This window comes from Lonchura striata, chromosome 2 (assembly GCF_046129695.1).
Source record: "Lonchura striata isolate bLonStr1 chromosome 2, bLonStr1.mat, whole genome shotgun sequence".
NCBI lineage: Eukaryota > Metazoa > Chordata > Aves > Passeriformes > Estrildidae > Lonchura > Lonchura striata.
Window position 1 is genome coordinate 112,368,202 of NC_134604.1, and position 14,072 is coordinate 112,382,273.

Consider the following 14,072-nt stretch of genomic DNA (forward strand, 5'->3'; position numbering starts at 1 on the left):
ATGTACTATAGTATAGTTATAATAAAGAAATCATTCAGCCTTCTGAACTGGAGTCAGACATCATAATTTCTTCCCACCGGGTTCACCTGCATTTAAAATAGTATACTGGTAATTTGTGAACATCAGTAAACCCACTCAAAAATGAAAGAACCTAGGTGGAGGAATGGGTTTAAATTCTGAAATGTTGTCTTCAGGCCAGACCAGCTGAACTGCTGGGAGCTCTCAGAAGGCTGAGGGGGTCTCAGGTCACATCCCAGATGTCACCAGTTTCAACACACAAAAGGCACTGGCTGGGAAAAGCTGACGGGGAGAGGCAGAGGGTTGGAGTGAGCTCTGGAGATCACCCAGTCCAACTCCCTGCCAAGGCAGGGTCACCCAGAGCAGTGACACAGGAACATATCCAGGTGGGTCTGGAATGTCTCCAGAGTGCTCTCCCTGGCCACCTCCATGGAAAGAAATTCTTCCCCATGTTGAGGTGGGACTTCTTGTGGTTTATTTCATGGCCATTACTCCTCATCCTGATGCTGGGCACCACTGAACAGAGTCTAGCACTGTTTTGAAATGAGCCTGTGCAGCAGTAGTGGGAAATGTTGAGAAGATTTTTAACCTGTGATACAGTTAATGGTTGATGGGCAAACTCTGGGTGATGTCCATGTGTTAGAAAAAGCAATTAAGAGTTTAGGGCTTGACATACTTTGTGCTCTCAGACCTGGAGAAGGAAGTTAGCAAAGCCTGGGAGGGCAATTTCACAGAATCACAAAATCACAGAATAATGAGGTTGGAAGAGACCTCTAAGATTATCAAGTCCAACCTATGCCCTAACAGCTCGACTAGACTATAGCACCAAGTGCCATGTCCAATCTCTTTTTAAACACATCCAGAGGTGGTGATTTGGCCACTTCCCTGGGAAGACAATTACAGTACTTTATTATTCTTCTGGTGAAAATTTTTTTCCTAATATCAAACCTATACCTTCCCTGACATAGCTTGAGGCTGTGTCCTCTTGTTCTGTCAGCTATTGCCCGGTGGAAGAGACCAACCCCACCTATCCACAATTTATTGCTGAGAACTGAGCAGAATTTATAAAGCACATTACATAAAGCAGAGATGCCTTATCTAGGAAAAAGATAATAAAAAGACTGCAAAATGCAAACTAATTAGCATGAGAAGCGAGAAATCAATACGGAATAGAATACAGAATGCTAATTAATGAGGAGAACGATGTGAATTGTAAGCTAATTAACATTAATCGCATTGCTGAAATAAATAGATAATCCTTTTGATGACTGGCATGCATGTTGCGGGGAGCCATCCCCGCGCCCCTTTAACCCTGAGTCATTAATGCCGCTTTTAACAAACAGCGGGGAGTGGGTTTGTATTTCGCGGAGCCGGGGCGCGGGCCGGCCGCGCTGGGGCGGCCCCGCCGCGCCCCGCCGTTGTCACAGCGACGGCGGCGCCGCCGCCATGTCGGACCTGGGCTCCGAGGACGCCGGCGAGGCCGCGGAGGGCATCGGGGTCCGCGGGGAGCGGGACGGGGAGAAAGGGAAAGGGAGAAAGGGGAAGGGAAAAGGGAAAGGGGAAAGGGAAAGGGAAAAAGGAAAAGGGGAAGGGAAAGGGGAAGGGGAAGGGAAAAAGGGAAAGGGAAAGGGAAAAAGGGAAAGGGAAAGGGGAAGGGAAAAAGGGAAAGAGAAAGGGGAAGGGAAAAAGGGGAAGAGGAAGGGGAAGGGAAAAAGGGGAAGAGGAAGGGGAAGGGGAAGGGAAAGGGAAAGGGAAAGGGAAAGGGAAAGGAACGAGCCCCGCTCAGTGCCCGCCGGGCCGGGCAGAGTTGCCGGGGCAGCCCCGGCATGGAGCGCGGCTGTGCCAATGCAGGTGCCGCTGCAGGTGTCACTGCAGGTGCCATTGCAGGTCTCACTGCAGGTATCGCTGCAGGTGCTGCTGAAGGCGCCGCTGCAGGTGCCATTGCAGGTCTCGCTGCAGGTGCCGCTGCAGGTGTCACTGCAGGCGTTACTGCAGGTGCCGCTGAAGGTATCGGTGCAGGTGCCACTGCAGGTACTATTGCAGGTGCCACTGCAGGTGCCACTGCAGGCGTTACTGCAGGCGTCACTGCAGGTCTCACTGCAGGTGTCACTGCAGGTGTTGCTGCAGGCGTTACTGCAGGTGCCACTGCAGGTCTCACTGCAGGTCTCACTGCAGGTGTCGCTGCAGGCGTCACTGCAGGTATCGCTGCAGGTGCCGCTGCAGGTACTGTTGCACGTGCCACTGCAGGCGCCACTGCAGGTATCGCTTCAGGTGTCACTGCAGGTGCAATTGCAGGTGTCACTGCAGGCGCCGCTGCAGGTATCGCTGCAGGTGCCGCTGCACGTGCCATTGCAGGTGCCATTGCAGGTGTCGCTGCAGGTGCCGTTGCAGGTGTCACTGCAGTTATCACTGCAGGTGTCACTGCAGGTGCAATTGCAGGTGTCACTGCAGGTGCCGCTGCAGGTGCCGCCGCAGGCTGCTGGCAGGGCCGGGAGCAGCGCATCCACGCCTTGCACCGTGTGCCGGGCGGGCTGGGGGTGCCGGGGCCTGGGGGCGAGCTGGAGCAGCTTTCCCCAGCACCGGCTTTTCCCTCTGTGTGTTCGGGGTCTGGCGGCCCTTTGACGCCTTTCCCTCCGCCCTCGGCAGGAGTACGAAGGCGGTCGCGACGACGAAGGGCAGCGGCACGGCTTTGGGAAGGCGCGGCTGCCCAATGGTGACACCTACGAAGGGGAATACGAGCATGGGTTGAGGAGCGGACAGGTGAGGCACCGAGCCTGGCCGTGGTTCTGCTTTTGCAGTTGTGCTCTTTGGGCTCTGTGTTGAAACAAGCGTGAGAACTGACGGGTATTTCATCTGTACCGAATGTGTTTCAGGGGACCTACAGGTTTAAAAACGGCGCTCTCTACACCGGGAACTACCTTCAAAACAAAAAGCATGGCAAAGGTGTCTTTTTTTATCCAGATGGATCAAAATATGAAGGTAAAGCAATGAACACAACTGTAGTCAAAAGGACACATTCCCCCCTCGCTCCTCCTACCCCCGCAAATGAAAAGAGAGAGTGAATTGAAGAGTGACTTATTTTAAGAATATACAAGATATTTTCCAAGATACATTGCTACAAGATGTTTTCCTCTTATTCCCTTTTTAGTAACAGTACTGAGAAGCCTGGGGTTTATTTATGGGATTTTATGTTAGGACATTTATTATTAATAAAAATAGGCTTCTTAATAGAGCCCTTATTTAGGGATTGGGACACCTGAGTTCCCCTGCTTGCTGGAGAGTACCTGAGAAAATCAGAATCTATCAGTTAAGTTTCAAAGGACATTATTTCACGCCTCATTTCTAAGCTAGGAAAGAAAAGACATTCACATTGTGACGGCGAAAAAAGCAGCCCAATCTTGCCCTGCAGGAACATATGCACTGAGTTTTTTGGGGGTTTTTGAAAATTATTATAAGTTTGATTAGAAGAATAATTAAGATAGAAACCATCTTGCAGCCTTCTGAATAGATGTGCCCCAATAGTGACAGGACAGCTTCAGCAAATGAGTCAATTTAAAGTAGCTCCTCTTTAAATTTGTGTGGAAATGTCACATTATCTAATGCAACTCTAATACATTACCCAATTCAAAGATAGGACTGGGTTTTTATGTGTTCATAATGGTAATAGAGAGTGATAATGGAGACAGATAATTATGGAAAAATGGAAAGGGAGGTCAGGCATAAATATGTGTGGAAAGGAACAGACTGATGAAAAAAGGGCAAGGGGCTCTAGAGTAAGGAGTAGTGAGGAGTCCCAGCAGTGCCATAGCTTTCTTTTCCTTCTCTAATACTTATATGATAATGTTACAAACTGGCCACGGTATCCCACAGTGAAATAAAGCAACTCTCACACTGCTTTTATCCTTTTGTCCTTGAAGGAGACTGGGTGGATGACCAGAGACAGGGCTATGGAGAATATCTGTATGCAAATGGAGACACCTATACTGGAGAATGGGCTAACAACAAGAGGTTTGTTTCATTCTCACAGGGATGTTTCAGGTCACCCAATGGCATTAAAATGCAAACATTATTTTCAGAGCATGTCTGACTGCAGCAAATGAGGTCCAGGGGTGACCTTGGCAATTTAGTGCAGCTTGAGTAGTTTCAGCTACTTAATTAATACAGTTTTAATACCTTAATTATAACAACAGCTTAAATTATTAATATTCACTGGTATAAAACAAAATTACTATTTTCTCCCTAGGCATGGGCAAGGCACATATGTCTATAAAGACACAGGATCTAAGTATGTTGGTTGTTGGGTAAATGGAATCCAGGATGGACCAGCTGAACTTGTCCACCTAAACCACAGATTTAAGGGCAGGTTTCTCAATGGAAAGGTAAGTGTGCTTTCTATTAATCTGAATTGCCTTAGTATGACCTATTTCCAATTAAAATAAGAAGCTAGGCTTCTGGTCTTTTGTAGTATTTCCTATACCCTAAGTGTAACACATGAAACTGAATTAATCTATAAACACAATGCCAAGTTTCTTTGCAACGTTGCTTTCAAACTGCAGTGTTACTGACTATTGTATGGGATTTGTAGTAAAGGATATTTTACATTTCTGTGCTTAGAATGGATTAGCTGTTCAGTTCTCCTGATGTTTTTGTGTTTTTATGCAGCCTTTAGGTCGTGGCAAATTCATCTTTGATATTGGATGTGAGCAGCATGGTGAATACATACAACCAGTGGAGGTAAAAGAAATAGTGCAAGAGCACTCAGCAAATCAAATCTTTTGTGGAGGAATATATAAAATGCCTTCCAGACAGTGATGTTAAAGTAGATCTTATGAGTCAAAAAGGGTGAAAACTCATGCATTCTTAAGAACTAAATCATGTTTCATTTTGCTTTTCTAAAAATGTTTTCTACTGTGTAAGCTTTGAAAAGTACAAGGTGTGATTTTGCACTGCTTGCAGACATGAATCCTTTCCACTTAAAAAGAATCAGGATCTTCTCAAAACATTTGAAGCTTCAAATCACAGAGGAATATAGATATCTTTGTATACACATTTTGTATACACAATTGTATACTCTATTGGATTTTCTTCTGAACACCAGAAAATAATAAGCAATATTTTTTGTGTTTCTGTATTACTTGGTGCTACGATACAAATGGTTATTTTGAGGAGGGTCATGTTTGGGAAATATGTCCTATTGTTGTTCTGGTCATGTTAGGAGCTTAATATCCACAGCTTCTAATAATTGTAGGAAGTGGTTGGGATCAAAGCCTGTTTTCACTTCTCTTTGCATGAATATTTTGAAACATATGTGTTTAATATGGTGCAAAAATAGCTACAGAAGTAAGAAATATATTTTAATATTACTGTTTGATTTTTTTATTTCCACATTTTAGCTTAGAGTTTGCTACCTCTGTTGTCTGACACATTAGTTCCTGTTATACACTCTTTGAAAACTCTGATGCAGCAATTATTCTGAAGAATAAAATAATAATAATCAAAATCCTATCAGTTGTGATAGAGATATGCAATGCTTGGAGACTGTTTTGCTTTTTCTGGCTAAAAGCAGGTGATCCTCAAATTAAGTATTGGATTCCTTGGAGGATCCAGAGTAATGTGTGTTTCCTTAGTTCAGCTTAGATGACTTTTTAAAGCAAGGGACAGTCCTGTCACTAAAGTAAGATTAAATTTTGTCCTTTTGCTTTAGCTGAAGTAATTACAGAACAAAGCCGATTAAAAAAAAAAGATAATAAAATAACTAATAATACAGACAATTATTAAATTATTGACTTCTTCATATTTGTAGAAAAAAACATGATTTTTTAAATTTAAAAAATATTTTCACATTTCAAAACCATTAGCCCTGTGCACCACCTTACTCCTTCCTAGATCCTCTCAAATGTCCTCCCTAGGCAAAGATTGAGGCAGAAACAGCTGTTTTTTTCATTCTGCTTCTGTGTGAGACAGACAGTGCATCTACTAGACAGAGCATCAGGTATCAATCATCAGTGATGGCCAACAGACTTGATCAGGATTCAAAGTGTAGTTCTTGTCCAAGATTTGCAGCTGCTGAAGTTCCTCCACCTGTAAATACTTTCACTGCTATTTTGATCCCAGATGAGGAAGTTTTAGTAGACTAACCCAACATCTTAGTTACTGTCTTTAGGGTGAGATACTGGATTTCATGAATTCTCTTCTAGGAAAAAGAGGAGGATGAAGAAGATGAACCCCCACTACCTCTTGAACCAATATGGAAAGTATCTGAAATTACCAAATTAACACCCTGGTCTCCCCATGATGAGGAGTTACTAATCCCCAGAGAAGCAGCAGGTACAGTAGCTGAAGAGGAGAAAATTCCATCAGTTATAAGTTTATTCTGGAAACAGCTGGAACCTCCATGATTTGAGTATGGTGACCATTGTTTTACAGGTTTAATGTCATGTGATGTGAGAGGGTTTTTGAGTTCTGTTTTGGTTTTTGTATGATTTTCCATGTATTGAGTGTTTGGAACTTCAGAGTCCGTTCATAAACTGCACAATATGTATGTATCTGTTTTATTTCACATAGCATGAGATACAGCTGTCTTGGGAAGCCTGTGAGTTATTTGACTCTATATCATGGCTTGTTATACAAACTTGATTATAAACAGAGAAGATTTTGTGGGATTTCTCATGTGAACAACAACTGCAGCCTTTAGTAGGAGTTAGGAGCTATTACATGAAAACAAAAACTGAATGCAAATTTCTAAAATTGGTTTTCTTTGCTATTTCTAATTTCTTATATTTCAGTCACTGAGGAGGGTGAAGATCACCCAGCAAGTGATGCAGGAGAGGAAGGTGAGGAAAGGATAGAGGAAGGTGAGGGAAGGGCAGAGGAAGAAGTAAATCAAGATCAGGAGGATCAAGGTGAGAAATGGGGCATGCATGCTCATTCTTTAACTAGCAATCAGGGTTTGAAATTGTGGATGTCAATCAGCTGAAGCCGTGATGTTGATGGGAGACCATGGGAATCTCTGCCTTTCATAAGGAGGGCAGTCCTCTGGAGAAGTAAACTATGAGAAGTTAAATTCATATACCACTACAGAACAAGCTAAAAGTGATACTTCTGTGCATATACATTTGACAGCACTTGCAGAGCTGAATTTGTAAGAGATTGAATTTCCGAACTATTTTTTTTTAACAAAAATGAGAGCAAATACGATCCTGAGAAGTTTAGGGAGTTCTGAGCACTTCACTTTTCTCTCAAGAATAAAACTGTGTATTCTTAATTCACACAATTGTAGTTCAAAAGCAGGCAAAACAAATATGAAGAAACACATTTTTGGTGTTGTTATGCATTCTGGTTTGGCTAGTCTCTGGTTGGTTTGTTTCTCCTACAAACCAAGGAGATTTGAAATTCAGGTTCTCAGGTTTTCTTCCAGGCAGTTCAGAAGCCTGTTTTAAATACACAGTTACAAGAAGCAACAGGGATGAATCCATGGTTACTCATATTTAGCTTTATAGGCCTTCAACCAATTGTGTACTTTGTATTTATTCTTAAAATTTACAAGCTTGCCTATCTGATATTAAAATATCAGATAAATTTATCCATTTTTAATCAGCCCATTTTACAATAAATCCAAGCCAACTATTGTATTTAGGGATTATAAAATATCTTAAACCATATGAAAATGCCTTGAAGTATGCATACTTCCTAAACATGTAGGTCAGCTCTTGTGGTTTTCAGTTTTATTTGCTTTTAATTTTCAGCTCTGAAGGTGTTCTCCAGCTTCAGGGCAGAACAAGCCTCTAGCTGACCTGGTGTGTAGGACTGACATCTTACAGGGTCTCTGGGCTTGGGTCAAATCCATCAGAAATATCAGTAGATTATAGCTCTGCTTTGGATTTGGCAAATTGCATTGAGCCTGGTTTATCTCCAAGACCCTTGGACTCAAATAACCATTTGGACTGAACTTGATTCTAATAAATTTTCTGGCCCACCACAACAAAGCAGTTCTGGCTTTCCCAGTGGCTTTTCTAGTGTGTTTTTGAGAACAAATGAGCCCAGGTGTCTGTCTGATATGGCACAGAGGCAGATGCCAATGCCTGAAAACACAGCAAAGTGATTGATTCAAAGTTCCCTCCAACTCTTTACTTCCAGAATCAAGGAGTTGGATGATTTTAAACATTTTTCAGCATAGGTCTCCATCCATAATTAATGAGGCAACATATTGTGCCTCTTGTCATTAGGTTTAGCAAGATTAAGTTATAGGATAAGGGAATGATTTGAAGAAAATATGCATCCTGTGAAGAGCAGATATAACCAAATCTGTTTTCTTTGCAGCCTGGTACTCCCTGCCCCTTTACCATCATTCTTTTTCCACACAGAAATCCCCTCTTTTTTGTTCTGCATTCGTTATGACATCATCTAACCAGGAGGCATTTTTTGGCTGTTCAGAGTTCAATATGGGCTGGCTGGCAGTCGGTGTGGATGTACTGAGTCTGTCTGCCAGCTGACAAACAATGTAAACAACTTCACTTTAAGTATTGGCATTGCAAGGCAGTGCGTGAGGAGGACTGAGGTGGACAGCAGAGTTCTAGAGTTATCTTTTAGATTATTGGGATTACTTTCCAGTGTTTTGTAATAAAATGCATCTCTGTGCCCTGTCTTTCCTTCTACTCCACAGAAATTACTGATTTCGGAGGATGAACCAGAGGAAACTGAGGAGTTTGGTATAACTAAAGGAAAAGACCCAAAAAATGAAATTTCAAAGTAGATGATTTAGTGTGATAAGCCTGCAATATTTTTATTTGTAAAAGGGTGTGTTAAGGTGCTTTGAATAAACATTTCTGTCAGTGTTCTGTTTGGAATGTATACCTTTTGACCTTTTGTAATCACAGATTCTCACAGCAACTTCCTTTATTCCATGTAGCCAGTAATGAGGTGTCAAATCCAGTGTGGAAGTATTCTGGATTCATGAAGCCATGAAGCTGTGTCCTCACAACTTAATCTTCTACTCCTGGTGGTTGCTGTCTTTCTTGAACCCTGCCTCTGGGCACAGACATTTGGGGGTCTTGCTGGTGAGGACAAAGGCAGCACTGGACTTCCCAGCTCTCTCCATTTTCTTGTCACTAGGGCACAATTCCAGGCCTACAAAAAGGTTTTCCTTGTTGATTTTGCTGTTGTCCTTGCATCTGTAGAAGCTCTTCTTGTTGCCCTAAATCTTTCCTTGCCAGTTGGAGCTCCAATTGAATTTTTAAATCCTAACAAACTGGTGCAATGTTTTTAAATTCTTCCTTTTTAGGCTGGTTTTCCTTCTGCTTTCTGTATACTACTTGTTTGTTTTGGTTTGGTTTGATTTTGGTGTGTTGCAGCTCAGTCCAAAGATGCTTCTTTACCACATCCCTTTCTTAAGCTGTTTCAAGACACTCAACTGATCAGGGTGAGGGGGTGGCTCTGTAACGAATTCCTGGCACTGTGCCACATCATCATAATGATCATCAGTGATCCACAAGCTCTTAGCAAAAAAATGTTGTCCATATACAGAATAGTTTCATGCAACTTCTTCACATGGAGGAAATTTTACCTTTTTGTTTTTATTAATGAACCCTTAATTCTTTGGAGAGCTGTGGTTAGGTGAGCCGTCCCACTGTGTTTTTTTCCCGAGGATGTCACTGTTCTGCATATGAAACAGTTCCTAGTTCCTTCTTTTCCCAGTTTTATACATATACTCTAAGACAGGCTCCCTTTTGAGTTGTTTTATCTTCATGATGGATATGTTGTTACCATCATCCTGCTCCATTTATGTAGCAATCCTCAATTTAATTAATTCCTTAGTGTAAGCAGTTCTTATCATCCTCCAAGATACCAAGTCTCTCCACATCAGATTCTCAAACCTGCTGGAAAACACACTTTTACTTTGCTGCTCAAAGAGAGAGCCAGGGTGATTAAAGCAGAAGCAGGACCACCGTGCTCCTGTAGCTACTGAGGTAAAAGAGGCAGCGAAGGCAGCAATTCACCTGCCCTGCTCAGCTTTCCATCCCCTGCAAACCTGCTGAGGGAGAGCTGGATCCACTGTCTGTGTCATGGAAGAACACATGCAAGAGCCCTGGGGACTCTCTCAGGAGGAACCAGCTCCTGGGATGTCTCTGTGCTAGAACACGACAGAGATGGAAGAGGACAAAGCGAACCCCAAATTGCAGCCACCCAGCCCCTTGCCCATCTGGCCGAACACCAGGCCCTCAGCAGGCACTTGGTGAGGGCAGTGGGTGGCTCAGTCCTGCCCCTGCCAGGGACTGAGGGGGAGGGGGCCATTGTCAGCATGGAGAAAGAGCGGGACTCTGACGTGGATCATGAGCTTTCCCAATGGGGAGATGTTAGGAGCCACCAAGAGATCTCTGACTGGGAAGAGTCTCTTGAGTGAGAGCTCTGCGAAGGAGACGTCAGTAGCTGTGGAGAACTCTCTGTCGCTGTTGAGGCAGGACGGGGATAATGAAGACTCCAAGTCCAAAGGCTAGAAGAACTGAACTCAAATCCTTTATTTCAAATACATCACTCTTTTTATAGAGCACATCTTGCAGACCAATTTAATTGGTCTTAAAGTAAAAACATCTCACCCCATTGGAGCACAGTGTCTGAATGATGCACGGTGGCAGAACATATCTATAAACAATGTGAACAACAAGAGAGATAGTGAATTATTTACATTCCTTTCAAACACTTTCCCAAGCCCAGCCTGGTAGAAAACTCTCCTTTTCTCTCTGACTGAACTGAGAATATCCATAACTCACCAACTGCGATGAGGAGAGCCGGAGCTGTCCCAAGGAGAAGCCCTTAGCCACCAAGAATTTTCCATGGGGAAGAATGCATGGAGCAAGGGCCTGTCCCAAGGAGCAGTCGGAAGCTCCCCAGAACCGTCTGACTGGGAGGACTCTGTTGGCCAAGGGCTTTCCAAAGAGGAAGACTCCGCTGGCCAGGAGATGTCCCAAGGCAATGGTAGCAGACCCTCAGTGCAGTCCAGCTGGGACAATGATGGTGACAAAGAGGCTGCTCAGGACAATTGGGAACATGTGAGCGTCCACAGCAATGGGGTCAAGGCCTTGCTGCAGAGAAGGACACGGCACAAACTGAGCTTCTTGGAGCTGAGTGAAGAAGATGGGGAGCAAAGACTGGGAGTTTTTGCAGAAGACGGGCTCCCAGTGCCTGTCCCTCAGAGGCCTGGGTTGAGCACAGGGCTTCTCCTGTCTTCTAGGAGCAGGTGCCAGAGGAAGGGACAGAGAGCCAAAACAATGAAAGTTTGGTTTAAGAAATAGTAGTAGTAAGAAAAGAAAATCCACCCAAAAAACCCACCAAAATTCCCCCCAATAAACAAAACAAAACAGCGACACCACACAAGAGGAGGTAGCAGGAAGAAAAGGGCAGCTTGCATTCCGCCTTCAATAGGACACAGGGCAGGGGGAGGAAAGGTTTTGTGATCACTGTAGCTATTCCCACAGGGATGTGAAGGCTGATGCCAGAACCCCAAGTGTCACTTTAAGGGGTGCCTTCCTGCAGTTGTTGGGTACTGAGGGGAAGTGTGGTAATTTTATTCATTGGGATTTGTAATTCTGCCACAAGCCAGGTGAGTAGGCCTCCTGGATACAAAGATTATGCGATCTTTCTTTCTGGGGGTAGAAAGCCAGGCCCATTGGTAGCCAAAGCCCAGTGCCCACAGGTGACATTAGCAGGGTTCTTTACTGTGTGAAAAGATGTGAGGGGCTGTTCACATAATTCTGTAGTTGTTGCTTAGTGTGCAAACAGCATCACTCAGTAACACTGAGAGAAGGGGAAACCTTTTGTTATATGAAAACCTACAAAAACTGTGAATTTGGCACTGGTGTCTTTGGCAAGCTGGTGAATGCCTCTTCTGGCCCAGTGTCCCTAAGGAAAGCCCCCTCACAGGGGCCTGGGCACAGCAGGGGCTACAAGTGCCAGGTCTGTGGCTGCTCCATGCTGCTTCCACTGCGGCCGCCTGTTGAAGGGATGTCGGGTGTGGCCCTTTGTGACACAGGTGTGCGTGCCAGGGCCCGTGGTGATGCAGGACATGATGGCACCCAGAGGCCTTTGTGACATGGCAGAGCCCTGGGGAGCCCAGAGGTGTCTCTAAGGGGCGCAGAGCCCTGGGGTGCCCAGTCCCAGGAGAGCTGCCCTGTCAGGAGGAAGCCGCTCCCCGGAGAGCCTCTGTGGCAGAGCACGATGGAGACGCTCACAGAGGAGGTGAACCCCAGCTCCCCCCCTGCCATGGAGTACCCAGGCCTGTACACAGAGCCCCAGGTGATGGCCAGCCATGGAGGGCGAGGAGATGGAGGGAACCGGGATGGGGCTGGAGAGCAGCTGCCTGGAGGACAGAGCCCTGTAGGCGCTGATGTGCCAAGGCAGCCTCCTCCTTCCCCTGCAGCCGGGGCACAGAGCCAGGGCCCGGCTCCGCACAGCCCCGGCTGCTCCCCCTGCCCCGGCTGCTCCTCCAGCGCCTGCCCTGGGTGGCTGGAAACCCTCAGGGAGCCAGAGCAGGGGGCAGTAGGGGGGGCAGAGCTGCCAGGGCCACAGACTGTGGAGTGGGACTTGGCTGGAGAGGAGAGAGAGTGGGAACCCTACTTGGGCCACGAACTGCCCCAGTGGGGAAAGGAGAGTGTCCAAGAGCTGGACCAGTGGGAATATGAGAGATACCAGGGGCTGCCCCAGTGGAGAGACGTGAGAGTCCAAGAACCATTCCCTTGGGAATGTAAGAGACACAAGGAGCCTTCCCAATGGGAAAATGAGAGTGTCCAAGAGCTGGACCAATGGGAATATGAAAGATACCAGGAGTCTTCCCAGTGGAGAAATGAGAATGACCAAAAGCTCTATGAATGGGAATATGAAAGATACCAGGAGTCTTCCCAGTGGAGAAATGAGAATGACCAAAAGCTCTATGAATGGGAATATGAAGAGTCTTCCCAGTGGGGAGATGTGAGTGTCCACGAACTGTTCCCATTGGAATATGAGTGCCACAAGAAGCCTTCCCAATGGGGAGATGAAAGTGACCAAAAGCTTTACCAGTGGGAATATGAGAGATACCATGATCTTTCCCTATGGGAAGGCTCCATTGACCACAAACTGTGTGAGAAGGAAGTCAGACAAGACCCAGAGCTGTCCCAAAGGGGACACAGGAGAGACGTAGAGAAGTTACAGAAGGGTTGGGAAGAGATCACCATCTGCACCATTTGGATCAACCCCAAGTACCCGCAGCTCCTGCAGGACCCTGATGCTGCTCCCCAGGACTCGGCCATGGCAGCAGCTCCTCCTGCCTTGGCTGGGCAGGTGAAGGCAGCAGGGGCACAGAGCCAGGGCCCTGCCCCGCGCAGCCCCTGCTGCCCCCCAGGCCCCTCAGCTCCCCAGCCAGCAGCCCAGGCCCTCGGGGAGCAGCCGGCTCCGGCCCAGAAACGCCCGTCCCGCTTCAGGCGGGCGCTGCGGGCGCTGCGGGCGCTGCTCTGCTGGCCCTGCCGGAGGGCACGGCCGGACAATCGGTGCCCGCTGCCAGCGCCAGGCTGCGCCCCGCAGGTGACGGCTGGCTGTGGTGTCCAGCTGTCGGGGACATCAGTTCCCTGGCGGGAGAATGGCCTGGCTGAGGATTAGGGCTTGAGAGGCAGCAGCGATGGCAGAGCCACGGGCAGGTGCACAAAGCCTGGGGAGAAGGAGCTCCTGCTCAGAGGGGACACCAAGGATGCAGGAGTGACAGCCACAAGGATACTTGGCACAACTTCCCAAATCAGGACAAAACCCATAAAGCCAAATCAGCAACTCTGCTGAAATCAGCTCCAGCTGGGGAAAAGATACTTCTGGCCCAGGGGAGACAGCAACCACTGACTCCTGGCCCAGTGACCCCAGAAACCCAGCTAGAAAAGAGAAGAGGCAGACTGAGCACAGAGAAGGACTAGATAACATAAGAAGCAAAAGAATCTTTAAACCAATCAAAGAAAAGTATCAATACTGAGATATTAATGCTAAGACCTTAATATTAATTATTAAGGTATTGCAAATTAATATTATTCAATAATAAAAGA

At 46.0% G+C, this 14,072-nt stretch overlaps 1 protein-coding gene across 1 annotated transcript; it reads left to right on the plus strand.

The window, feature by feature from the left end:
• The first annotated feature begins 1,410 nt into the window (after nt 1–1,410).
• Nucleotides 1,411–8,868, plus strand: RSPH1 (radial spoke head component 1). The gene is made up of 9 exons (XM_021540334.2): nt 1,411–1,515; nt 2,665–2,778; nt 2,892–2,997; nt 3,936–4,026; nt 4,262–4,397; nt 4,681–4,752; nt 6,216–6,345; nt 6,804–6,920; nt 8,681–8,868. The coding sequence occupies exons 1-9, from the start codon at nt 1,465–1,467 to the stop codon at nt 8,701–8,703; spliced, it is 840 nt and encodes a 279-aa protein (XP_021396009.2). The 5' UTR covers nt 1,411–1,464; the 3' UTR covers nt 8,704–8,868.
• The last annotated feature ends 5,204 nt before the right edge of the window (nt 8,869–14,072 follow it).

Bases quoted from the DNA above. Each gene is read 5' to 3' on its own strand.
- RSPH1 (XM_021540334.2), top strand. From the start codon at position 1,465: ATGTCGGACCTGGGCTCCGAGGACGCCGGCGAGGCCGCGGAGGGCATC. The intron at 1,516-2,664 runs GTCCGCGGGGAG...CGCCCTCGGCAG, and splicing joins AGGCCGCGGAGGGCATCGGG to GAGTACGAAGGCGGTCGCGA. The intron at 6,346-6,803 runs GTACAGTAGCTG...CTTATATTTCAG, and splicing joins AATCCCCAGAGAAGCAGCAG to TCACTGAGGAGGGTGAAGAT.